Source organism: Musca autumnalis, unplaced genomic scaffold (assembly GCF_047663935.1).
Source record: "Musca autumnalis isolate F117 unplaced genomic scaffold, ASM4766393v1 scaffold_2, whole genome shotgun sequence".
Classification (NCBI taxonomy): domain Eukaryota; kingdom Metazoa; phylum Arthropoda; class Insecta; order Diptera; family Muscidae; genus Musca; species Musca autumnalis.
In genome coordinates this window covers 127,977,372-128,005,022 of record NW_027411755.1, presented here as the reverse complement: position 1 = coordinate 128,005,022, position 27,651 = coordinate 127,977,372, and the positions used below count along the sequence as shown (strand labels likewise).

The 27,651-nt window shown below is 36.7% G+C and overlaps 1 protein-coding gene across 2 annotated transcripts; it reads right to left on the bottom strand.

The window, feature by feature from the left end:
- Positions 1 to 783: 783 nt before the first annotated feature.
- Mcr (macroglobulin complement-related) lies at positions 784 to 27,651 on the bottom strand. Of its 2 annotated transcripts, none has more exons than XM_073969216.1 (7): positions 27,432 to 27,651; positions 13,117 to 14,010; positions 5,927 to 9,695; positions 5,666 to 5,859; positions 5,421 to 5,595; positions 2,198 to 2,303; positions 784 to 2,110 (listed from the first exon to the last, which is right to left on the bottom strand). In XM_073969216.1, exons 2-7 carry the CDS (start codon positions 13,941 to 13,943, stop codon positions 1,896 to 1,898), a joined length of 5,286 nt encoding a protein of 1,761 aa, XP_073825317.1. In that variant the 5' UTR covers positions 13,944 to 14,010; positions 27,432 to 27,651; the 3' UTR covers positions 784 to 1,895. The 2 variants fall into 2 exon arrangements, with proteins under 2 accessions (XP_073825317.1, XP_073825318.1); XM_073969217.1 differs by lacking the exon at positions 27,432 to 27,651 and adding an exon at positions 14,209 to 14,287.

Sequence of the window (27,651 nt, the reverse complement as noted above, 5' to 3'; positions counted from 1 at the left end):
TAATTACTGAAAATCTTCGAATTACATGTGAAAATGGTCTAGGATTTCGTTGACTTTGTTGCGGAGACCGTTCCATTTGAATTGCAGGAATAACACATTTTTGAATAACAACCTGTGATGTTAGATGCTGCGTTTTTGTTATCGGGGGTGTCTCGTATTCGGACGGCGAAGTTGGAGACACTCTGGGAGAGGAAATGGCGCAGCAACATAACTTATATCCTCCGATTCAATCCGATGCATAGGGTCGATAGTGCAAGGCATTGGAAGTACTGTATTCAAACTCTATGTTCATATTTGCATGGTAATACTTTCCGATGCGCATTTTGTTAACAAATTTGGGCAGAGATTTCATTGGTGTCGCGCTGTTAATGATATTTAGTATTGATTTTTAATCAACTGATTAAGAAACTGGTGAATAAGGGGTCGATTATGGATAGCAACAGAACTGTAATTGCGTTGCCCGAATAGAAAATCATGCAATTAAAATAAGTGAAATTAATTAAATTGTTAATTTAAATGTAAAAAAGTATGAATTTCATGCGAAAATGGAAATTTCTCTTAATAAATTTGTTGTCGGCAATGCAACTGTAGTTGGCTTGCTATCCATAATTGACCCCTAAGAAAAATAATAGCCAAAAAATCAATTAGAAATATCAGATTAAAGAGGAGTGTTGTTCATGTTCCTTGTGCATCTATAGACCATTAAAGAATAAAAAATGTCATAATTTTTTAAAAAATATTTTTTATTATTTTAAAAGTTTTTGTATAAATTGGACAAAACAGTTTTTCTTTTAAAAAATGTATTTATATATTTTTATTTGTTTTTTCTTTCTATATATGTATAAAAATAATTCAATTATAATAGGACGGAAGGATTTCAATTGCCTTATTTCGCAAGACGGTAAGTAGTTTGCAATTAAACGATATATGATTTTACTCTTGTTACAGAACGTTTGTGGTTCATAGATATGTGGATATATATAATTCTTTTGTAAAAAAACTCTATAGAAACATTTAGATTAAAGCTTAGCAACTAAACTACATACAGTACAATACAAACAAATATGGGATATGGAGATTCGTTTTAAATAATCATATACGATTAAATGTGTTTGGAAAAACATTAAGATATTCAAGTTCTTTGCAATAACATTTCAAATTATTTTTTATCTCTATGTGTATATAGTAAGAGCTATGATTTCTAAAATCTAAGGCATATGTGGTAGGTTTTGATTTGTTTTGTGTATGGAAAAAATTCGAAAAATAAGACACTTGTGGCATATTATGATTTGAGACGAAAACAAAATAGAATAAAAAACGTTACAACACACTTCGTGTGTTAACAAAATAGATAGATAAGACACGAAACACAAGTAGTATTTTTTCATGGTTAAAATTTTGTCATTATAAAGCTTTCAAAAAATTGTGAATTTTACTTGTTTTATATACAAAAAGATTTTAGAATTCGAAAAAGAAACAGATTCAAAAAGCGATTATTCAAAGACATTCACCTTGAGGTGATACAAAATCCCATTTTCTGTGATTTATGATCTCTGCATTTTTAAATATTCTTTTGAATTATTTTGTACATCTGAGATTTCTGTTTTTGTTTTTTTTTTCAACTTGTTAAGAACTTAAAACTAAAATTTATGTTGTCGTTTTCTAAAATATATAGCTGCAAACAATCTGGACGGATATGTTTTCAAATTTGCAAGTAAAAAATAATATATTCGAGATGGAAACTTGTTTTTGCATTACGATTTTGCAGTAATCGTTGGTTGTTGTTGTTGACTTTTTGTTTCTTAATCATAAGTTAATAAAAAAAAACTAATAATACACTTGATTTACTACTTCTTGGGAAATTATTGTGGTATTTTGGACTGGCTATAAATCGGCTAAACGCCCATTAGATGTATTACATTGAGCAGAACATGTGTACGACTGCGCATTAAGTAGACAAACACGCTAAACAATATCAATGACACAGACATTGAGGCTCGCCATCCCATATTATATATGGAACAATATGGACACTGCGAACTTCCACATACTTCACATATATTTAAGAGGTATGTTGGTAGGGCATCAAATATAGTTTCATTAAAACGTTCTGATGATGATAAAAGAGAGAAAAAGAGATTTGGAAGACGTATTAACTTCATGTTATAGATTGTGAATAAACCAATTTCCAACTTACCAGGAGCATAGTAATCATAGACACGTATGGGCAAATATCTTGACATATTGGCAACGGGGTACCAACGTTCTATTGTGAAATTGACGCAAACATCTTCTTGATCGAGCTGAAAAAAAAAATATTATGTATATAATGTTATCGATCTGGTACGATATCAGTGCAAGGAATATTATTTCTTTCAATACTTATTGCACCTACATATAACAAAAATTTTTATTTTCCCAATGGTGATCATGAATTCGAAGCGATTTGGGGGAGGGGGGGCTTAACTGGTTTTGAAATAAGTTCATTCTCCCAACGAAAATCGTTCTTTATTTAAAAATTTTTACTGCTAGGGAGGAGTTCATTTTAATATTAATTTTGATTAATTTTTCGTTGGAGTTGAGCTGAATTATCGACGTTTTTTGATAGTGAAAAAGAAAACCTGAAGATTTGAACCCACACAATCACCAAGTAGAATCTTCGGCTTTCCCTTTTCTCTTGCCAAAAATAGTTCTTCTTCGACGAGTTTTTTTGCTGATATAATTGGTTACAACACCACTAACGGAATGATTCCTGATATGTCTGGTGGATCCATTTTATATATGGGTTCTCTCTAGACCTTTGAAATATTCCATTATGTACCTTGTCATAGACATTTTGTTGTGTTGACGAATTGGCAAGACCTTCGATTTCTATATACATTTTTCAGTGGGATCATATTATGGCAACTTGTTGCAATTCGTACTGAGAAGGCAGAATTTTTTTCAGTCGATAGGGTATTAATCAATACGCGATCATAACACATAACATAAAATCTCAATTTATCCCACACAGCATCCAAATAACTTGATTGAAGGCAATTGTGGTCGTACAAACGATTATCCGGGTAGCGGGTTCATAAAAGAAATTACACTATCGGCACATCTTGAATGTTCCTTCAGATTGGGATTTCTCACATATCTTACATAGAACCCACGGCCTTGTTACGTTAGTACGCTTAAATGGGTATGGACGGGTCATTCTAAATCTTCTTTTGTTCAACCAATTTCTTCCCTATCCTTATCATTGTTTTACGTCAATCCATGTACCACTTTCCCGTTTCCCTTTCCTCTTCTTTTCTGGATAAACACAATGGACCTCTGGTCGCCTACTGAAGTAGCTGTCAACAAGAACGGCAGCAGCGCATTCTACAATCCAACTTCAATCCCATGGCGGCCCATTATATACAGAAGAACCCCGGGCCATGAATCTGTTCCGTTTGTCATATCCGCATCCACCATATGTTAATATCGTTGAGATGCAATGGATTTATGGAATGGGTGCTCTTCCGAGTCTGCCCAGGCCTTAGCCGGCTCCAGGACTACTGCGATAAGAGTTATGATGCTGCTTGCTGCCCCAGATCATCTCCCAGCATGTCTAAAACTACAGATCCTCGGGTAGCTGAGTGAACTTTCCGGAAATCTTTACAGCCGCAGACGCTCGCCACATACCTGCTGGTCGAATACCCGAAATCAGACCGAATTTCCCAGCAGAAACTACGGGACCAGCAAATGAGCGTGATTAACTGCGTTGTCGTTAATACGAGGCCGCTTATATGGTATTATTCTCAGGGCGTAGAACTGCGTCCCTTCTCTCACTTTGCAAGTCGGAAATCAGAATAGCTACAGGGGTCATAACTGGCCACTGTAGAATAAGATCTTTGACATGTAAGTGGGATGATAACAACATTGAGTACTGTAGGTTATGCGAGGATGAGGAGGAAACGGAGACAATCGAGCACCTTTTGTGTAGATGCCCTAGACTTATGGTCAAAAGACATAGACTATTTGGTGTACATGTGATTGACTCTCTATCTTACTTTTCCTCTATTGACCCTACTATCTTGGTGACTTACTGCAAGAGCCTAAAGTGGCTCTGGGGCGGGACAGAATAATAACCTCTCTCTTCTTAAAACAATCTGTTTACTTTCCCTTACATTTACTCATTCTTCTTATTTTTTCTCTTTTATCTCATTACTTTCTCCTTTCCTCCTTCCCATCTCTCCAGCTTAATCCACCATCTCCTCCCACACAGCTCACTGTATTATTGCCAACAACCTCGCACCATCATCTGCAGGCTTACATCAACATCTAGAATATTACCATCAACACATCACACTTCTACCATACATCATCATCATTTGTATGTGCACACAACCGTACAGTCGCATCCGAATCTTCTCAAGTACACAGCACCATTCAAAACATCATCACCGTATGCACAAATCACCATATACTCATCAGACACACATCACCATAAGCTGCAGTCACGCAACACCATAGAGCCTCGCCCACAACAAGAAACATATCATACCTTCCACTACATATCAGCACCATCTGCACTAACACATCGGCATATAGCTGCATCTAAAATCTCGTCCTTAGTCTACAAATCTCACTCTTTTCAACACCATCCATCAAATCCATAGCCGATACAACTCTTCAACAATTACACATAGCCGCACTCTCCATCTACAAATCAATACCCAACCATCACAGAAACATCATCATCTTCGCCACAACACACACACACTTCAACAGTCAGGATGATCACAATGGACCACATGGTCTCCGAGTGGAGTAGCTGCCAGCACGGCAGTTATTCATCCTAAACCTAACCTAACCTATATGGTATTATTATATAACTTGGTATGTATTGTGGTGTCATTTGAGCCATTTTTTAGCTGAAAGTTACAGCATAAGAATGGTTTCAGGAAATGAAGAAGGTGTTGTCGTTTCGCTGTCGTTGGAAATCCCTATCCTTACAACACTGTCTGTCATGGGCGCATCTTTTATAGGCACAGTATATTAAACAAAAATATTATATATAATATATAATTGTTCCACAAACATCCCATAAGGGACAAGGGAGACTTCTCTCATATCAATGAGTGCACCCCGATTCATATTAGCTCAATGATATGGGACCTACAGTTTATCGCCGAGTCCGAACGGCGTGTCTAAGACACCACTTTGTAAAGAAGTTTAACATGGCTGAAATACTCAGGAAATGTCGCCAACATTACTGAGGGGTATTTTGCCACCGTTGAAAAGTGTTTTGATGTTGCCTGGCCGGGCAATCGAACCCACGACCTTATGTGTGCAAGGCGGGTGTGCATACCATTGCACCACGGTGGCACCCAAAAAAAAATATTATGTACTTACATAAATATTAATATACTGCAAAAATATTATATACTTACATAATCAAAGTAGAAAATAACTTTCGAATTTTGATATTTAGCCCGGCGTAGATTACGAACACGATTACTCAGGACATATGAATCTAATTTTTGCTGTTGTATCCAATAACCAGTTGGTATGGTGACATCTAAAACAGCCATGCCTGAACGTTCTGATTCTTGACGATTAATCCAGCTAGAAAGAAGAGGGAGAATTGGAAAAATTAATAACTTGGTTTGTTTTGAAACCGTCAACTTGTTCTTACTTTTGACATGCCAAATATGAAATATGAGACTGATTTCTACCATGGAATAAAGGTTTAACCTTCAAACCAAATGCGGGAACCGGTGGTTTAGTTTGGAATTTCTCAATATCGACATTGTATTGGACATGCATTTGAAGAATGGCAAAACCGGCACCCTTGGCCTGTACCTTCACTGTACCCCAAGCATCGGGAATCTGTGGAAAAATAGACAAAAATTATTAAGGAACTTAACTGTATGGTTTCAACGCATTCAAACCCCACCTCTATCGACTGTAGTTGGGCCAAATTCTTATCATCAATGTGCAAAGTTTGTGTTTTTCCACCTTGCGAGGAGGCTTCTATTTCCACGGTCAATGAAGATACCTCACGAATACGTGAATGAACGGTGTATTCAACAAGTGCCCGCAAAGCAGCACTGGTATCCTGCGTAGAGGCCCAGCCTCCATCATTCAAACGTTGAGCATTCAACCAACGTGCTATTGGGTCTATAATGAATTCACGTCGTGACACATACACCAGTAGGGCATAGGCCGTGGTTTCTATATTAAGTGAATCGTATTCATATGGCAACCTCGGCAGTGAGAACCATTTTTGATTTTCCAATTTTTTAGGTGGTGGCGGTAGTTCGGTATTACCCCAATACATAAAATCACCCACAATCCGTGCATGCCTTTGCAGAATGCTGAACACATGTTCAGCCATTGGTGACTTGTTCAGAAGCAATGCATAAGCGGTAATGGCCACATCAAAGGGTTCCGGTGTATCCTGCAGGAATTGCATGTTACGTTCGATCCATGAAATAGCTCTTTGTTGGGCCAATGCAACACGAGCTCCCAGCGATCCAGACAAATCCTTGACTGTGGCCAGAGTTATGAGCACATGTGAGGTCAGTGTTATATTACGATTTTGCAAAGCTGTATTATTGGCAAAATTAGTACGATTCATTTTACGATCCGGCAGCCATGTGGTTTCATAAAAACCACCCTCAGGTGTTTGATGCTGCAACAGCCATCTTATGTTTTTCTCAATAATTGTCGAGTCAATGTAGATAAAGTTTTCCCATTCATAGAAGGAGGCTTCCTGGAAAATGCGCACACAATACGCAGTCAACCATACCGAAGAGGCTGAATTATTCCAATCGGAACGGAACAACGAAAATGAACCATCTGGTTTCATATAGCTCAGCTGGCGTTGATAACCAATGTTCATGTGATAGAAGGCATTCTTCTCTAGAGTTTTGTTGCGTTGATTGATGAGACGCATGTAGAGCAGGGTATACATATTCGCGGCAAATGAGAAAGCATTTTGTTCGGCCGATTCCATAGGCAAATACAGCAAGGAGGTGGCATTTACTGGCATAGTGGGGAAAATGGGACCCACAACATCACCCACAACTGAAATACGTGCCTTATTCGAACCATAGACAAAGTAACGATCGGCCTGGTAGGGAATTTCGGGAGTTTGTGTAACATTGACGTGCATATATTCAAAGACATAGGCACGATTGGATAGATCGAGTAGAATAGATTGATGACGATATTGGGGTAAACCATCAGCTTCAACATGTAGACGTCGCGTAATTTCATCTGTACCCAAAAGTGTGGCCGCATGCAATGTGACATCAATATCACCCAAACGTTGCGGTACAATTGGTATGTATACAATCGAGGTACCTTGGGCTTCCAAATATATAAAGAATTGATGTTCTCCAAATGAGGTACGTGGATTATAGGATCTTACAATACCATTTTCTTCAACATGGACAAATTTATAATCCGGACTGCCGTGTAACACCACAATGGCCTCAGTGGGTGTGGTCATGTAATTGAAGACAGTAACACGTATACCAATCTGTTCACCCTGACGACAATCTGTGGGCATTTCTACATTAATGAAGAATGGTTGTACACCCACATATTCGATGGGTTGTTTGGATATACCAAAACCTTTCGAGGGACTGACACTAAATGCACTAACCATCCAATAGGCCGGTCTATCAGGTACTTCAATGTTAAAAATGTAGCGACCATGAGGACCAATATTCACATCACGCCACAGCCAAACGTTTTCATAGTGTCTGAGTACGCGATTAAAGCGATATTTGCGATAATTCGCCAAATCAGTATCGTTGCGTACATGGCAACCAATTTCATCGGTACCATCATCACAATCGAACAGACCATCACATTTCTTTTCCAAACGATAACAGCGACCGGACAAACATTCACCATACCCGAGGGAGGCATTGCAGTTGTCAAAACGCCTGGGCACATAACCATCGGTAAACACCACCAAACCAGAATATTCAAAGGTGCGGTTGGCATCAATGCCAAACGAAGAGGCAGGATAGTAAACTAATTCGTCGGGATTACCAGCATGAGAGTGCCATATTTGTTTATATGTTCCATTGGTTTGTTCATCAAAGGTAGACATTTTGGTAATGACTTTGGCATAGGTCAATTCATTGCCTGCCTGCATGGTATAGAAAGCGGAATCAATACCCGATAGACCCACATAAGAACCAGGTTCACCAAAAATGGCCACTTCCACCTTTTCACCAGTCCTTGCCTTGCGATTATTGATGTAAACAGTGAAATTATTTCGCGATATACCATTGACGGGGAAGGTCAGCGAGTCTGCAACAATTTGTCCCTGTTGGGTAATTTTCCACACAACAATTGTGGCTACTGGAGCCATTTCGGCACTCAACACAACTGCAATGGTCTTAATACCTTCACGTATCGATTCACGATCATTCATCAGTATTACACCCTTGGACATGATCAAATAGTGGAAATCTTCCAAAAAGAAATTTGTACGAACATGGAAAATGATATACTCGCCCACGACTGGTGATTCGGTACTTGTTGTCACCTTAATATGTTGATTACGCGGTGAATAATGAGCCACCAACAGCAATTCACTTTGAGCCCTTTCACCTCTGGGATCCACAAATTGCGCCTGTAAGCGCATTTGTGAAACACCGTTGAGGAAATCTCGTGATTGTGCTCTTTCATCCAACTGAAGATCGTGGCGTAAATCAATTTTAACTTCCCAAACACCCGGTGATTGGGTCATCATTTTCAATCGTTGTGCTGGCCAATCACGTCGTCCACCAGACTTGCTTTCCACAAAACCATTAACCTCCATAAAACCTTGACGCAATATATTCTCATCAATGGGTGATCCATCATGATATTCCACCGTCACATATGTCGTAAATGGCATAGCCGGTTTAAAGACTTGCGGGGAATCTCCCAAGAATTTAGCACGTATACTTGAATTGTATACTCGAGCAATGGAATATCCGGAAATGATTTCATCATAGAACTTCTCTCCCACGGTGGCGGTAATCAATACTTCCATATTGGCCAAGTTGGGCACCATTGCTTCCAGCTCCCGCATGGGCCATTTAAAGTTGAATGTACCGTTGAAATAGCGCAAATATGGCAATGTCTTTTTGTACTCTCCTGTCCAGGTATCGAATGTTTCCGGTACATCAGGTTTCTTTACCCAAAACGGCCATTCTTCATCGAATTGATAATGCCTTTCGATGACATATTGATTGAAATTAAACTGTTGGTCTTGTGGCAATTGTGTAGGATATTCGGGATTTATAATATTCGGATTATATTGTGTGGGATTGTAGTTTTGATTGTAACGCAACTGATGTTCATGTTCGAGTGTTGTTGACATCTCCAACGGGGATCGGCCCAAACGGAATTTTTCATTTAAGGCCTGATTACTAAAGTAACCAATGGGTCGTAGGGATGCCTTTATCGTCAGATTACCCTTAACTGGTGCACCACTTGTAAAATTGGCCATAATTGTACCGTAAATATAGGGATCTGTATTGAAAAAGTATGCAGGCATTGTTACATTAACTTCAAATCGCGTTTGATAATATTCCTCGACCGTGAAGTGACTCTCTTCTGTTTGACCTTGAGCAATAGCACGGATTGTCCATTCTCCATAGGTTGGTTGATCGGACAGTTTGTATTCCAAAGAGACGGAACCCAAATTTGATTGTCTGTGAAAAAATTGATTGAAATTTAACTTAATTTTGGCAACATGTGGGTGAAGGGATCATGGATAAATTTATAAATAGCTATTAAATACTTTTAGGGGGTTTTTATTAATTAATACCTCAAAGGCCTTCCATACTATAATGTTAAACATTATCATTTATTCTCCATTAGACCCCTAGAAATCAAAACAGGGATTTTGTGACGGCGTTCCCATCGATTTTTAACGCACTCGTACCATCACAGTTTACGATGACTGAAGTTGCAGAGCGTTTTGGCTGTAGATGGAATATCAATGGTAATGCTTAGGTAAATGGATGTACCCACGGTCGAGTATCTAACCATTGTCTTAGTCGCAAGCATTGTATGTACCTTAAGTCAGGAGTGTAAACAGAGCTTTCCCCTACTGGTGCTGGGAAATTTGGCCACCAGAGGTGAATTTTGGCCACCAGAGGTGTTAGAGGCGGATACGCATGACGCATTACTCCTCCCATGATGAGAACAAGTTTCAACAACATTAGTGTTATCCAGGACTTTCTACACCACGAAAAGTATTCGATGAAGAAGAATTCGAAGCGCAAGGTGAAGTAGAGAGCTTTCAAAAGTGGGGTGAATCTGCGGTACTGCTAACTTACACCTTTCAGATACTCCGCAAGCACCACATGGCATAGAGACCCACCCATACAGTATCCCAGAACTTTCAACCGAATTTGACTTATATTTCGATACCGTTAACTACGTCCTCCAGACTCAACTTATTTACTTAAAGACTTTTTGCATTACTATGTCCCAATTTACATTAGGCGAGTTTACTTGCGGCAATTGTCAGTTTGTGGGTGAGAGAGGGTGTTGAGAGGCAAAGGGTTACCATATACCTCACCTCTCTCTCCATCAAACTGACAATTGCCTCAAGTAAACTCGCCTAATGTAAATTGGGACTATGTATGAATAATAAAAAAAGCCAGACAAAGAATCGAAATGTTGAAATAAGAATTCAAAGGTCCTTAAGGTGAAACAGGAAGTATCCTAAGATGGATGATATTTTTGGAACTATGTTGGCCTCTTACAAAACAATAAAACACCACTTGCACAAACACAAAAACATCACAAAATTAAATGAAGCTCCCTCCTCCTGGCGCAAAAGACACAAATTTGGGCGGGGACGACTGCTTTACAGCCACTATGGACGCTGTGAGTGACCTCAATTCTTAGAAAAGTAGGTCTCTACTAGAGTTGGGTAATCTAGTTCCTTGTACTAGTTCCAAAACGTATGAGTAACATCATGAAATGTAACGTGTGATATTAAGTATACGCAGTTTGTTCAAAGAAAAAATGTGGGCCATTGGAACTGCGAAGTGAACGAGATAGTTCCATTTAGTTCCTTTGGCACAACTCTAAATGTGGGCCATTGGAACTGCGAAGTGAACGAGATAGTTCCATTTAGTTCCTTTGGCACAACTCTAGTCTCTACGTCGAAGTCGGGAAAGTCTCCAGTGAGCAACTGGTATCCATCTCTCTCGGACGATGAGAATTATACCACGGTCATCCCATCGCAATCAAACATAGAGGTGTCCTTCCCAGTTGGTGTAGGGATCACTAAGCCAGGCGATTAGGCAGAAACCCCCTCAGAGCATGGGAAGTCGGTCGGCAGACCTGTCAGGCAGGCAGGACGCCTTAATATCAAGAGTAAAAAGGCCCGGGAGAGAAAGGACGGACCAAATTTGACTCCAAATTTGTGGATAAATCCTCTAGAGAAATCTCACAGCCGGAATTCCGGGAGATGTGCTCCAAGCTTTGCTTCGTGAAGCGATTCGACAGGAAGTAGCCTCACGTTGTGAAGTACAGCCTCCGTTCAGCTTACATTGACTACACCGAAGCCAGTCAAGTTCGGAAAACCAGATCCTTTCGAATACCAATGGTGTCTGCGGCAAGGTCAGCCATCTTGATTCAGTCAGCTCCAACGACACGGTCGGACTCCACCAAGGTGGTTTCCGCTCCGAAGTCCCAGACAGTGTAACAGTTCCGCCTGTGAATTCTGCTAAAGGTGCTGGAGAAACAGGAGGTGGAAGTGTTCTGGGTCTCCGAATTTGTAGAAACCGATAACTGCAAACTCGATGGCAACGAACAAGTCCAGTTCCTCGGGAAAAAATGATCCAGATTCGAGGAGGAAGGGTGGTGCTGCGGGATATCAGGTGGCTGATACGACTGGCGGTCCATCAAGCTCAAAACTGGCTATATGCCTGAAGACAACCATCTCACAACAGGCGTGTGTGAAGAGAGTAAAGTCTTCCGAGGATCCACAACCAGGTGCTAAGAAGAAGGTGGAACGTCCATCGAAGTTGTGGCTTATATAGAAAAGAATATGAACAACTTGAATCACACCTTTGGCCGCATTTCTAGACAAAGATGGCGCGTTCAATAATGTCAAGCTTGAATCCATCCGTTCGGCACTAGAGCTACTAAGTGACCCCTCTATTCTAACTAGTTGGATTTAATTCTGTAAAGCAGACTAATCAATTCAGACATTGGAGAGAAATACGTAAGAAAGTCACTCAATAAATGCAACCCACAAGGAGGAGTCTTATCTTCTTTACTATGGTTTCTGGTGGTGAACTGGATACTCAAAGAATTTAAAATGACCGGGGGTGCTCCCTTACCATTGGTTAAGATAGAAGAGGAACTTCTTAGGTAAAAGCTGGTGTCTCAGCTGCATGTAATACACAATCTGCATAGGCGCTGTAGGTGTCATTACTGGTGACTGCGGCATTAGATCTATGACAAGTAAGTGGAAGAACAACAATATTGAGTATTGCAAGGCTGTGTGAGAATATTTAAGAGACTAAACAATCGAGTACCTCCTCTGCCAATGCCCTAGATTGTCAGACAAAAGGCATATGCTGTTCTTATGCCAAAATATCAAACAAAAAAAAACTTGGATGAAAAACTTCAAGTCAAAATCGGTAGGCTCGACCATTGTGTCAGTACCATTATGTCAGGAAGCATGGACTTGCCTGCTAATAACAGAATATTGCTGTAAACAGGACCACACAGGAATAGCTTCGGTAAAATATTCCATAGGATCCACAAACAGAATTTAAACTGTACATAAACAAAAATGCTAAACTTTTGTAAGGGAAGTACCCTAGGAGATATGACCCATTTTCCAAATTAAGCTAAGCTTGAACAAAATATTTCGGGATCCAAAGTTTGGACCAAATCGGACCAGCCGCTACACATGGTGGCCGTAGGGGTTTTCCATATTGCCTAAAACCGATTTCATCCAAACATACTTGGGGTCTTAAAACAATTATTTCGATGAGGCTATATAATCTCTTAAGCCTAAGCCTGAGGGTATAAAAAGGTCATAAATATGTTGCACTTTTTGCTTCCAACAAGTTATAATGATTAAACAAAAAACATACATACCTTGATAGCCAACGTCGTACAATGTGACGATTTGGATCCAACATATAAACATCAATGGCATTGTCGAAACCCTTCAAATCCGTTGTAATTGGTACGGTACGAAAACGAATTGTTTCACCTTGCATGTATAAGGGTTTGTCGGTTTGTATGAATATGGTCATTGACCGTTGCGAAAAGGTCAATCCTGTCTCATTGAGGAATGCCAAACCGCCAAAGACATTATTATAGAATCCTTCTACGCGCAGTTTATATTCACCGAAAACACTTGTGGGTGGAACTCGCATCAACAATGTTTCCGGCACACCTTCCTTTACTTCTTTCGATTCACCACTTATCTGGACACCATCACATGAGATACTAGCATGTACCGTGGTTGGATACTGAGCCTGCAGTATATTTACCGATACCTGATAGATAAGGCCAGGACGTACCATACGTGATGCAACAATAAAATAGGTGGGTTCTTTGGCATGATATGCTTCCAGAAATGATGTCTTTACATTATATGAAGTTTTGCCACGATTCAGCGAGGGCTCATCATCACCGTACGAAGAGGATGATGGACGTTTGCCACCATAATCTTGGTCCAAATCATTGACATTATTATTATCGCTACGATAACGTGTTCGATCATTGTTTATGTTGGCATTAATTGGATCATTGTTGGTGTAAATATCATAATTAGGTGAAGATTGAGAGGTTGGTGTTGAGTACTGGTTCTGTTGATAGAAATCTTGTTGAGCTGTTATCAGAGGAAAAATGCCCAACAGCAGCACTTTAAATAACAGCAACAACCGTATAAGGCACCGATGACGTTGCTTTGTCATATTAATTCAGTTAGAGTTCTTCCACTTGCCCTCCACTCTAATGGTGTTGTTTCTTTGGAAGAATTATCTGTAGAAGAAAGAAAAAAAAAAAAAACAAAATAAATGACATGTTAATGATGTGTTTTTTTTGTTCTTGGTGTAAATACAATATAGAATGGGTTAAGAGTGTGATGAGGTTTATAACGCCATTAGTGAAATGAAAATGAAGTGCTCTGCTGATATGTTCTGATGTAATCAACGAAAACGAACGTCAGAAATTCTCGACCTAGTACGAGAGTAACGAAGATGCTGCTGCCGTCTTCCGCAAAAGTATTCAAACAAATGATTTCATTCACAGCATCGACACTTCATTATTTTTCTTATTTAAAACCAAGAAAATTTGTATTACAAGTATGGGGCATTCCATGTACACACAAGTTTAGAAAGTTACTTTGGCTAAGTGCCAACAGAGGTACGGGCCGGGCCATAGTTATCAAAGACAAATACTCCCTGAAGGGTTCAAGTAACAACAGAGCTCCCTTCGAATCCGATCCGTAATTTGGTCGCACAATTCCGAGGCCTTAGGGACTTTAAAGTAGGAAACCACAAGATGTGGAATCACGCATAAAGAGGATATTCTCGACAAAGTGGATATTTTCCTTAGCATCAAATTCATGTTTTGGGAATTTGGAAGTAAGAAGAGAAATCAATCTATTGAATCACCCATATCTATCTAATGGTTATCAAAAACTAAGCCTATTCACCACATTTCCTCCCTCATTGTTTAACGAGCCAAAAGAAGACGAAGAAGAAAATGCAGAACCATAGACATTAAAGAAATACAGATGAATTGCATTTGTTGTATGTTTGTCACTCGCTGTGTGAACCAAATACAAAACACGGAAATCTTTTGTTACTCTAGAAATATATGTAATATGAATGGGTAGGGAGGGGTACACATATTCCATGCATCCAACTTTAACGACGAAATCGTACGCACATTTTACATGCCTTCTGGCAGAATAACGAAGAAGCAAGAACCCTACAACCAAAAGAGCAACATAATCAAATCAGGGCACTAAGTTAGTATTTTTAGTGTTTATTTTTTTTAGTAGAAATAAAAAAAAGTACGACAACAACAGCAACTGGTGAACTATATTGAAGGGGACAAGTTGGCGTGCGAACGTCGAACGCAAGAGCACCATGATTTAGGAAGATTTAACAAAAATGTGTTTATTTTCATTTTAAATTTTTATGGTTTAGGTTCTTTTGGCCACAGTGTTAGCGGCGTATTTGTTTCTTGACCGATATCTTGTGTCTTGATTTCAGCATAAAAAGCACGCACGGACTTTTTGACGCCGCCTAACATCTAGTGTATGTGGTTGGGCATGGTTGTGGTTATTGGTTCGTGTCTGTATGATGAAACTGTAGAGTAAGTGCGTTAATTTGATGTAATTAACGATGTGTGAACACAGTGGAACAAAATCGTTATAAAAAAAAAAAAAAAAAAAAAAAAAAACAATTAATCTATAGACAATTTCACAGGGATGCCCTTATTGAACGGTAACCAGTTTGTTTCTGTTGCGATGCTCAAGGGAAGAGAATCAACAATTATACTGACTGACCTAGCCAATGTTCCATCAATTAGTAAATCTTAGAGGTAGTTTACACTATCTATCAATGTCATATGACACGAAATAAAAACATTCCATATTTACCCACGGAGGCAATGTGGAGACGTAGTTTTTTTACATTTTTGCTGGTGTGGACGCACAGAGTAAATGGCGTAAGGAAAATCTCCAATATTACAGATATTAGCGAATATATAACGATGGAAAATTTCATGTCATATGACATTTACATATAGTGTAAACTACCCCTTAGATTAGTTAATGAGCAGTACACGATAACAAATCCCTTCGAATCTCAGGGTGAAGAGTACTACGTGGAATTCTACGTTGTACGGCTACTTCCAGTCGAGGAGATAACAAAACAATTTACATTGTATTAAGCAAATCTTGCCGTAATTAGGTACATATTTAGAAGTGCTTTTAAAGGGGACTTTCATATACATACATATATGCCTTTTTCACATGTAATTCGAAATATTCCAGTTGTAATTCGTAAAATTTGTAATTCGAAACTTTCCAGTTGTAATTCGTAAAATTTCATTTGTAATTCGATTATTCTATTTGTAATTCGTAATATTTTATTTGTAATTCGACTTATTCAATTTGTAATTCGAATTATTCCATTTGTAATTCGAATTATTCCATTTGAAATTCGAATGATTCTATTTTTAATTTGAATTATTCTATTTAAAATTCGAATTATTCCATTTGTATATCGAATTATTCAATTTGAAATTCGAATTATTTCATTTGTAATTCGAATTATTCCATTTGTAATTCGAATTATTTTATTTGAAATTACAAATGGAATAATTCGAATTACAAATGGAATAACTCGCATTTCAAATGGAATAATTCGAAATACAAATGGAATAATTCGAATTACAAATAGAATAATTCGAATTACAAATGGAATAATTCGAATTACAATTGAAATGTTTCGAATTACAAATGGAATTCTCGAATTACAACTAAAATGATTCGAATTACATCTGCTTCTCTTAAGAAGTCATTCATCAGCATAAGCTTCTATAAAGGAGTCTTCTAAAGAAATAAGCTCTTTTTAACACAGAAGCCAAAGCAGACGGACCAACTACGGATAGAAGCCCCTATAAAGACGTCTGCTATACCCAGAATATCCTTTAAAGGGTCCATTTTTATGGAGAATTCCCTCTAAAGTAGCCTTCTATAGCAAGACGTTCTTCTAAAGGCGACTTCAATGCAAGAGGTACCTATCAAGGTTCTCCTTCACATAGAAAAAATTCTAAACCACATTTATAATTTAGAAGCTAACCTAAACGGTCCTTCTACAGATAGAAACCCCTATAAACGGGTATTCTATATCTAGATGCTCTCTTAAGTAATTCTACATCAGAATCTTCTTTAAAGTTTTCTTAAGGCAGAATTTCTAAAACGCGTTCCAAAGATAAAAGCCACTTCAATCGGATCTTCAATGCATATAAACCCCTTTAGAGGCGGTTTCTATAGCTAGAGGTCACTCTTAAGAGGTTTTCAATATGTAAATGCCACTCTAAATGGATCATAAAGCCCCTTAAAAGGGACCTTTTATATGAAGAAGCTTCTATAAAAATGTCTTCTGCATCTAGAACCTCATGTAAAGGCGTCTTCTGTAACCAGAAACCCCTATAAAGTCTTCTTTATCCAGAATTCCCTCTAAAGTAGAAATACATATATAGCAAGACGTCCCGCTTAGGGGGACTTCTATACCAAGATTCATTCTTTAAATTTATATTCTATATAATATTCACTCTACTCTTCACACCTCTTCAGCTACTCATCTTTCTCATGTTTTTTTAAATTATTATTCTTAGGCCCATTATTATATCCTTTCTGTAGTTAAATTTTGGCCGGTATCGGACAGATAACACGTTTTATGTTCTTACAAGTTTCCTTTAATAATAAGTGTCAGATAAATTAATAGGAACTTTGTGTTCCTTTTAAAAATTAAAGTGCGCCCGAGAGTATGCTTCACCAAAAACGAGAATAATTTGAGATCAAATTCAAATCACCAATCAGATTTGAGTAAAATTGATGTGTACAGTCTTTTTTGCTTGATATTGCCATATTTTTACAAAACGTAACAGTTTTTACATTGACATATTTTTACATTGACACAGTGGGTAGAACAAAACAATTTTTAAAGGAAAATAAAAACGTCTTGATATTAAATGCAGACAAAGGGGGAAAGACTGTGGCGATGAACAAGGATGACTATGAAAATAAGATGAAAACAATATTATGGGACATGTGCACATATAGAAGATTAAAACGAGATCCGACATCGAACTTGCAAACTAAAAATAACAAATTAATAGAAAAGCTGTTTAGTATGAATATAATTGACGTTTCTGAGAAAAATATAATGACGACGAATACAGCCGTTGCGCCCCGAATTTATGGTCTCCCGAAAATCCATAAAGAGGGAATACCACTTAGACCCATATGCTCGTCAATCAATTCGCCAAAATATGGACTTTCAAAATATATAGTAGGAATTTTAAAAAACCTGACGAAAAATTCTAAATATAACATAAAAGACGCAATGGATTTAAAAGCAAGAGTTAAAGAAACCAGTATCAATGATGACGAAATACTAATCTCATTTGACGTTGTGTCTTTATTTCCGAGTGTTCCGATAAATTTGGCAATAAGGACTATATCAGAAAAATGGAATTTTATTAGCGAACACACAAAAATACCGAAAGATTTGTTCTTAGAAATATTGACTCTTTGTATAAAAGATTCAAGATATTTTTTATATACATAATGACAAAATGTACGAGCAGAAAAAAGGACTACCAATGGGATCGCCTGCGTCACCGATCATTGCGGACATCGTAATGGGGGAATTATTGGACGCTGTAATAGATAAACTGACGGATAAGCCGAAATTAATAACGAAGTACGTAGACGATATTTTCTGCATAGTGAAAAAAACTGAAATTGACAACACACTAAACAAACTGAATTCTTTTGACAAAAACATTCAATTTACCCACGAATTGGAAGAAAACCAAAAACTACCATACTTCGATGCAGTTATAATTCGACAAGGAAACAAACTATCACTTGATTGGTATCAAAACCCTACAGCAACAGGACGTCTAATAAATTTCTATTCTAAGCATCCACGACGAGTCAAGATAAACACCGCTACACACTTTATTAATCGGGTATTAAGTATAAGCGACGAGAGTTTCCATGCAGTAAATGAGCAAAAAATATATAACATTTTATACAAAAACGATTTTCCCCACAAAACCATAGAAGAATTAATAAAATATACAACGGAAAAACAAAAAGCACAAAAAGAAGACAAGAAAGAAAAAGTATACAAATCAATTACTTATATACCGGGCTTTTCGGAAAGGTTGAAGACCTCCAATATATACAATAAGGACGACTACCAGTTAGCCCTAAAAACGAGCAACAACGTTAACAGTCTTTTCAGTAAAACAAAATCTAAAGTTAAAAAGGAAGATAAGTGCAACATTGTTTACAAAATAAAATGCAATGGAGACGGAACCAACATATGCCAGAAGGTATATGTTGGTACAACGAAAACAAAATTAAAAACTAGACTTTCCGGACATAAGTCGGATCAAAAAATGGACAAACCCTTGGAACAAAAGACGGCCTTAGCAGCACACTGCACTTTAACAGGACATACTCCGAATTTCAAAAACGTAGACATACTAACGCAGGAGAATAATTACAAAAGACGATTCACCTTAGAAATGCTGCACATAATAATCAGATATCAGAATGAATTATAAAACCGATACCGACCACTGTGCACACATATATAGACATTTAGTACACAAGCACTCTCGACGAAAAGAAAGAACTTAGTTGCAATTAGTCTAGCTCAAAACGGCATCTGAAGCTGTTGCTTTTCTCATTAAATGTAAATTTTGTGTTATAATTGTTTTTGTTTTTCAAATGTTAATTTGCGTTTTTATTGCAGTTTATCCCTGAAGATGGTTGACGATGTCAACCGAAATATTGGAATAAAAATTTGAAAACAAAAATAAACAACGTTTTTTACTGACCTTAAGCCGAAAAAACATCAAACAAAAAAAAAAAAAAAAAAAAAAAAAAAAAACGTAACATTTATTTATAAATGGCATATGTAATAACAAATCTCTGGTAATGCGAACTTTATTCCCTACCTTTCTTAAAGTAAGGTATAACAAAACTGGACTTTAAAGGCAAGGTGTAAGAACGGGCCTTATTCTTATATCTGCGCAACTGCATTAGTGTGAATGCTATTCAGGCCTGCCTAATAGTCTCGTTGGTCTAGTGATTCTCGCCTGTACCTTTGGACATCTCTCTCTCTCTCTCTCTAGATTATGAAGATCTCTCCTGACGTGCCCACTAGCTTGTTGCAGAGATGCACGCGATAACTCCCAAGCAGTCATTGCATCGACAACAATCTTCGACTCATGAAGATGGTCCACTGGTATCATGAGACACAATTCTTCCACGGCGTGGCGATTGAATTTAACACGTTCGCGGACGCAAGCAAATTCAGAGAGGTGAAAAAAATGACACCCAATTATTTTCGAAAATAGTTTTTTTGTTTTTATTTATTATATATTGATTATTATTATTATTTTTTATTTATTATAGAATGTATCATGTTGAAATAAATCGTATTCTGTATATTAATCACCAAAACTTAAGATTGTATACAAGAAAATGAACAAAAATTGACGGACAATGTGAATGCTATAGCATTCACGTCATTTTGCATCGGAATGCTATAGCATTCACGTCCGCGAACGTGTTAAATACCACACTGGCTCACCACAGACTGGTATATTTCTTTGTAAAAGTAGGAGACTTTCCAGAACCCTCAGAACAATGCTGGCACAGTTCGAATCTCGATGAAACAAAAAATTATACTGAGCAAGAATTGTTCTGTGTAAAACGACCAATTTATATCCCACATCCATGCTTACAATTGTACACCCAATAACAAAAATTAGAAACGATCAAAATATATTAAAAAAGCCAATACATTTTGGATGGTCTTTTTGAAATTTTTGCTAAGACGACCAAGAAAATACTTTTCTCATGTTGATAGGCCAATTCAATAATAAAAATTAAGAATTTCGCAAGAAAAAAATTAATTAATTGTAAATTGATGTGGGATATTTATCTGACATCAATTAACTAACTGAAGTCTATTTTCACTGTTCGCCCATCAGGAGTTGTTTATTTACAACCACTTTGTTTATAAAATAAACCAATTCATTTAGATTTGAATTTAATTGTTTATTTTTTATATGTTGACCTTCAATTTTTTGAGAACTCCGAGGATTCCCCAAAGTGACATCAAAATCTTTTTCAAAATATAGAGGAGGAAGGTGTTGTTTATATAAAAAATATTTCATGAAATGTGAAGGTGTTGTTTATATAAAAAACAGTTCATGAAATGTTAAGGTCAACAATTAGTGTTTAATTGGAGATCTTTATACGAAATACCTATGTAACCTGGAATTTAGTCCAATTACAGTCAATTTTTAATGTCATTTTATGGACGTAATAATTTTTAAATTGAAAGTTTAAGATGTTTGATCATTGGATATGGGGTTCTAGTCTTTAATCGATGAGAAGGGCCGATGGAAGGATAGTACATGCCTCTATCCCGTTGTTTTCAGTACATTTTCAATAACGATTTAATAAAAAATGTCAATAAGGTACTGAAATCCGAAATGCGAGAATAAACTGTTAAATAAGCGTGTTGTAAAAGATATGATGCTAAATACCGCTGAAGCAACATGAAGTAATCATTTAAGAGTTTTAGAATGTTCTAAAGAATTGTTGAGAACTTTATTTGGAAGATTTTTGCAAAAGGTTACTTGGTTCAACTCCCAATAGTTTAGCCGATACTGACCAGAATATCAGCAACTATTTAAAAATTTCTATATTTTATCGATTTTGATGCCTTAAATGGAGTTTTTCTTATGTGGTCTGTTCAAAAGATAAGTTCTACTAGTTTAGAGCTACAATATTGCTAAAGACAGCAAGGCCAAATTCCTATTCGTTTCTGAGATAAAGGCCTGATACATGCAAAAAAGTGTAGATTTAGCCCGGTTTAGATGAGGCCATAAAATCCGAACTGGATCTGACAGTACAAAACCCTACTAGGGTAAATATGTACTTTTAAAAAATGCATAATAAAAGTTGTTTGCATTTTCAGTGTTGCATAGTGTTATTGTACGATCTTGGCGTCAGATACCTTCCCTTAGGTCATTTTGAAAGGCTGAACTTCTATTTGACTGATCTTACCACACGATGGTTATGCATATATCAGCCACCAAATCTTTTTTTTTTTTTTTTTTTTTTTTTTTGCTTTTCGAACGTTCCCACGCCTCACATTCCCACCCCTGCCGACCGAGGGGGCGACCTCCCTTTTACGTAGGGATCGCGTACACACCATGATCCGCATCATGATGGGGTATGAGAGGGAAATTGAAAACCAGCTACAGAATTTACTTCATCAGCTAGTTAGTTACTTACTAACACATTTTTATATACTATTCATTTAAAAATAAAATTATGTTAGATTTTATAAGGTCAAGGCTCATGCCAAAGTCTACATTACAATACATGGAATTAAAATCTACACACATTTTGTTAATAGGATCTCCCATAGAGTAATTCGTGCGGTGGAAATCTCTAAATAAGGGTTGATAGTTTCTAATTTTTCTACAAGGAACATTTATTCTAATAGATGATATTAAGAAATCCGAGGGAATATTACCCATTAAAATTTTATGCACCATCATAGTGTTTAACATTGTGCGTCTACTTTTTAATGTAGGTAATCGAATTAATTTTAACCTGCTTGTATATGAAGGCAAGACAAAATCGCTATTCCAATGTAAACCTCTCAGTGCAAAAAGCAAAAATTGTTTCTGCACTGATTCAACAACAGAACCATATTCTAATATAGGTCTTACAAGTGACGTAAATAGTTGTTTTGTTATATAGGGATCTGAAAATTCTTTGGCCCATCTTTTTATAAATCCTAAAACTCCATGCGCTTTATTAACAATAGAAATTACATGATTATTAAATTTTAATTTTCGATCCATCAAAAGGCCAAGATCAACAAATGATGCTACAGTTAATAATTGAGAACCGTTAATATTGTATTGCCTTATTAAAGAAGAAGATCTGGAAAAACACATATGTTTACATTTTTTTAAGTTTAAGTCCATACAGTTGATTTTACACCATTGAAAAAGGCTATTTAAATCACTCTGGAGAAGATCAGCCTGCTTTTCCGATTTATGAGTAATGAATAGCTTGACATCATCAGCGTACATTAGCAATCTAGAATGCATTATTGAGTTTGGCAAGTCATTTATAAATAAAAGAAAGAGAACCGGTCCGAGGTGACTTCCTTGCGGAACACCCGATGGCACGTCAATCGATTTTGAGACACATCCATCACTATGTTCACCACATGAACTACCACTAATTACCTAAATATTCTAGGAGACACATTTCATTTATCATTTCATTTATTCATTCTCACACGAGCTATAACATGATAGAAAATATAACACATGAGCAAAAAATATAACAATTTCCTAACTTAAATTGTAATATTACTGTAATTCAAAAATTTATAAAATCGTGACTAAATTTAGAATTTAAAACCTTATTAACGCACATTTTTAAAAAGTAAATGTAGGGAAAGACTGCTCATAAGTTTTTAGATACTGCCAGTGAAACCAGTATAAGATGCTTTAAAGTGAATTCTGGGAAAAATAATAAAAATAATATGTTCCCTCGTCCGCACATGCTACAGCTATCGGCGACAAGCTGAGATGTAGAAACAAAGTCCTCAAGGCTCAAACCGGCAACATTTGGGCTGTAGAGAAAGAAACCTTGTTGATTACACATAACGCAATAGGTTGACATGCGGTAAGCTATTCAGAGCAAACTGCCTAAAACCTGAATGGGAACAAATTTCATTTGAATCGTAAGATTTTCTTATAGCCGGGTGGCCCGGCATTTAAGACCTTCTCCTATGGACAGGAGCAAATTTCGGCTACTCGAACAAATTTTTCTGGCATAAGTTGAATATACGGATTGGATTCGGATCGATGATAAAAAAAATTTCGATTTAAAGGAAAATTTTGTTCGCGTTAGCCGAGATTTGTCCCTGTCCATAGGAGAAAGTCTTAAATCCCTGGCCGAAGGCCGGTTATATATGAAAAAATTCGATTTAAACTAAACTTATCGTCAAAACCAAGGTAATTTTTGAACTTTCGGAGCCTATATCTCGGGAAGTATGGACTTCCTGCCCATGATATATATATTGGCGTGATCAGCACTGCAAGCCCTACCTGTGATAAAAATTTCAGATCGATCCGAATCCAGTCCAAACATTCATCCTGGTCCATTTTTCTTAAATAGCAATTTTTTTCTGCGTAACCGGCCGGAATTCTGTAATTCGGTTTTTAAGATACCGATAAAAATCGTTAAAATTAAAGCGTTAATTTATGAATGAAAAGTTTCAACATAAGTTGAAAGGGCTCTTGATAGCGGTAGGACTCAACCGCTATATTTTGGTCGTTATCTTCACGAAAATTTTGTTAATTACCAAAATTTAAAGCATATTAATTTTACCGATTTTTGTCGGTAACTAAAACAATGAGTTACAAAATTCCACAACAGAAGCCCATATCTCGGGAAGTATTAATTTCCGCACAAAACTTATACACGTTGGATTCAGTATATTTTTCATAAGTGTCGTATATTTTTCATAATTAAATTCCTATAGGGCAAGGATTGATGACGTCTTTCAAAGCATCTGACCAGAATGCGACACAGGCACGCAAGACCCAATGGACCTTTTTCAACTGCCCATACAAACCTACTCAACTAACTCCAATAGTTTTGCGGTTATAACACGTCGGACCACACTCCTAGAACTGAAATTACAACTATGTAGGTATATCATTTGCTGTTAAAACAACAACAAAGCAGAATAATTATGGTCCAATTATTTTCGGAATGAAGCAGCAACTAAATTCCTAAAAGGCAAGGATCGATGACAACGAGTATTCGGCGTAGTCGCGCTCTGCGATATGACCGTCCAACGGTTCGAACTGGTGTGAAGAGTGGTTTGATCGAAGTCCTCACTGGCGTGCAAACTCCTCCTTGACAAATATGTGTAAAACTGACTTGATGTTGTTATACTGTTCTGCTTGGGGAGTCTATGTTGAATAGCTTCCTCTATTACACTGTGCAACATTTTTAAGGTGATCTTGTGCAAACAATTCGAACTGAGGATTTTTTGAAAGTACAGACCCAAACGACAAGAAACCCTAGTTTGGTTTTGTTGTGTCAGATTCAGCTCGTATTTTATGGCCCCATCTAAACATGGTTAAATTTTGAGTTTTTAAAGAAATTCGGGGCTATATCTCAAATTTGTAGATAAGGACAAGAATAAAATATTTGGGAAAATAATGAACTCGAAAAACTACATTTATTGCCTCAAATTTCAAAATATATGAAAAAATTACACAATTTTTATGCATTTCGCACCGTATCTCCAAAACCGTTAATTTTTTCTGAATATTTTCTTATGGAAAAATATTCCCTGGGATATAATATACAACTCTTCAGAACATGTCATTGTTGTAAAATGCCTCAATGCCGTTGTTTTCAGTACATATTTCAACGACGATTTAATAAAAATGTCAATAATGTAGTGAAATCCGAAATGCGAGAATAAACTGTTGGTGTGAACTGTGTATGAAATACGCGTTGTAAAAGATAAGATACAAAATACCGCTGAAACAACATGAAGTAAGCATTTTAGAGTTTCAGAATGTTCTAAAGAATTGTTGAGAACTTTATTTGGAAGATTTTTGCAAAAGGTTACATGGTTCAACTTTCAATAGTTTAGCCGATACTGACCAGAATTTCAGCAATTATGTAAAATTTTCTATATTTTATAGATTTTGATGCCCTAGATGGAGTTTTTCTTATGTGGTTTTTTCAAAAGACAAGTTCTACTAGTTTAGGGCTACAATATTGCTAAAGACAGCAAACCAAAATTCCTATTCGTTTCTGAGATAAAGGCCTGATAAATGCAATAAAGTGTAGATTTAGCCCGGTTTAGATGAGGCCATAAAATCCGGACTGGATCTGACAGGGCAAAACCCTACTAGGGTTTTTATAGCCTAAAAATGTACTTTCAAAAAATGCATACTAGAAGGTGTTTGCATTTTCAGTGTTGCATAGTGTTGTCAAACAACGCTTAAGTTTCCTTAAAACGGGCGACGAAATTAAAATTGGTCAAACTTTCCTGTTATCAGGATTCAAGAGCAGCTTAGCTGCTGCTTTCAACTTACTAGTTCCGTAACAAAAACTTCAGGGGTTCAGATAGTCTAGCAAATTTAAAACTTTAATAATAACTTCAATTAAGTCACACCTCATGGACTAAAATATTTTGGCTTTAGACTACATTATTATTCATCTTTGTCATAGTGTATCGAATACATTCCATAGGTCGCCACCACAAGCTTATAAAAATATCAGTTTTTTTTATTTCTTCGGTGATATTGGACAGCAGTAACACCCCAAGGCACACAGAGCTTATGAATGTTTGAAACCATGCAGCACGATACAAGAAGATAACAAAAAAAAACTAACAAAAGGGAGATTATGGTATCAACTGCACTTGACCGACAGCCGGCCAGTATAGCAGATACACTGCAACAATTTCCACACATGTAAAAAACGTAAAACCAACCAACATGATACGCTATTTGGGCACACAAACTAAAGGGCTATGGCATGGCGTTTAATGTTAATGAACGGACCTGAAAATGAAACAAAAATACTTACTACAAATTGCATTGTGGAAGGGAGAAAAGATACTCTTTCAGGTTGTAAGTTAGATAACAGAAAAACAACTGCAAACACACAAGGTGTAATAGGAAACTAAACGGCAAAACCAAACAGATAAGCACCAGTAACAATGAAGGTGTTGCAAAAAAAAAAAAATGCACCCTCAAACATGGAATTAACCAAATAGTAGTGCACATCTGTACAATATTCCAAATGTTGCTTACAAGCGGGACGACATGGTGTTGTAGGACAGGCAAGCAGCCAACGCCATTGACAGGCAAGACAAGAAGCCAAATTGTGTGATTCATAATTGATGTTAATTAACGACAGTACGCCAGACTTAAGTGTTGAGTTGAAATGATGAAATAAGAACGGCAGCAGGTTCAGGGTTGAAAGGTTAATATTGGTTGGGTTCCTCACTTCATGGCTTTATGCAAGTGTGCCATGGTAATTTGAAACCATAAATATTTCGAATATCCAAAAAAAAACAATAATACACGACTTTGAATGAAACAAGTGTATATGGCAACCCATACACAAGGAGTCATTTACAACAACTCCATTAAAAACAAACATAAGCCATATTAAATACTAATAACAACAAATTCATACATTTTTTTAATTCTTAAGTTGTAAAAAGAGAGTTATTTTTGTTTTGAATCAACAAATTTCAATAAAATATTTTTATGGTCAACGCCCAGTTGCGTTGAGACATTTTATTTGTCAAAAAACCAACAACAACATTAAGCCACTTTATACAACAACAACGGCAAACTTACTCACAACTCACGCTTACACCTACCACAAAAACAACAACTAAAGGTATTTTGTTTTATATACTTTGTTTGAAAGATCACAACCACCAGCTACTACCAACACAACAACAACATAACAACCACTTGGCATGTTATTCATTCTTCATTCATGCGTTTTTTTCTCTCTTAGGCACTTCATGTTTTCATAAATTTCTTACCTTTCTAACACTTTTTACACATGAATTTTATTGCCAACAATTAGTAAACATTATTTTCTTTCGTTTATGTTAGAAATTTAATGGTTTTTAAATAAATATAATTAAAATAACACAAAAAACATATAATTTCCACGCACGAAATCAGCAGTAAATAAGAAAAAGTCAATGAAACAACCGAAAACGACGACGAACTGAAGTAATGAGAAAAAAGAAAAATGCC

Coding starts and splice junctions, on each gene's coding strand:
- Mcr (XM_073969216.1), bottom strand. CDS start 13,943: ATGACAAAGCAACGTCATCGGTGCCTTATACGGTTGTTGCTGTTATTT. Junction 5,596..5,665: donor TCATATTTGGCATGTCAAAA/GTAAGAACAAGT, acceptor TCTTCTTTCTAG/CTGGATTAATCGTCAAGAAT. Junction 2,304..5,420: donor TTATTTTCTACTTTGATTAT/GTAAGTATATAA, acceptor TTTTTTTTTCAG/CTCGATCAAGAAGATGTTTG.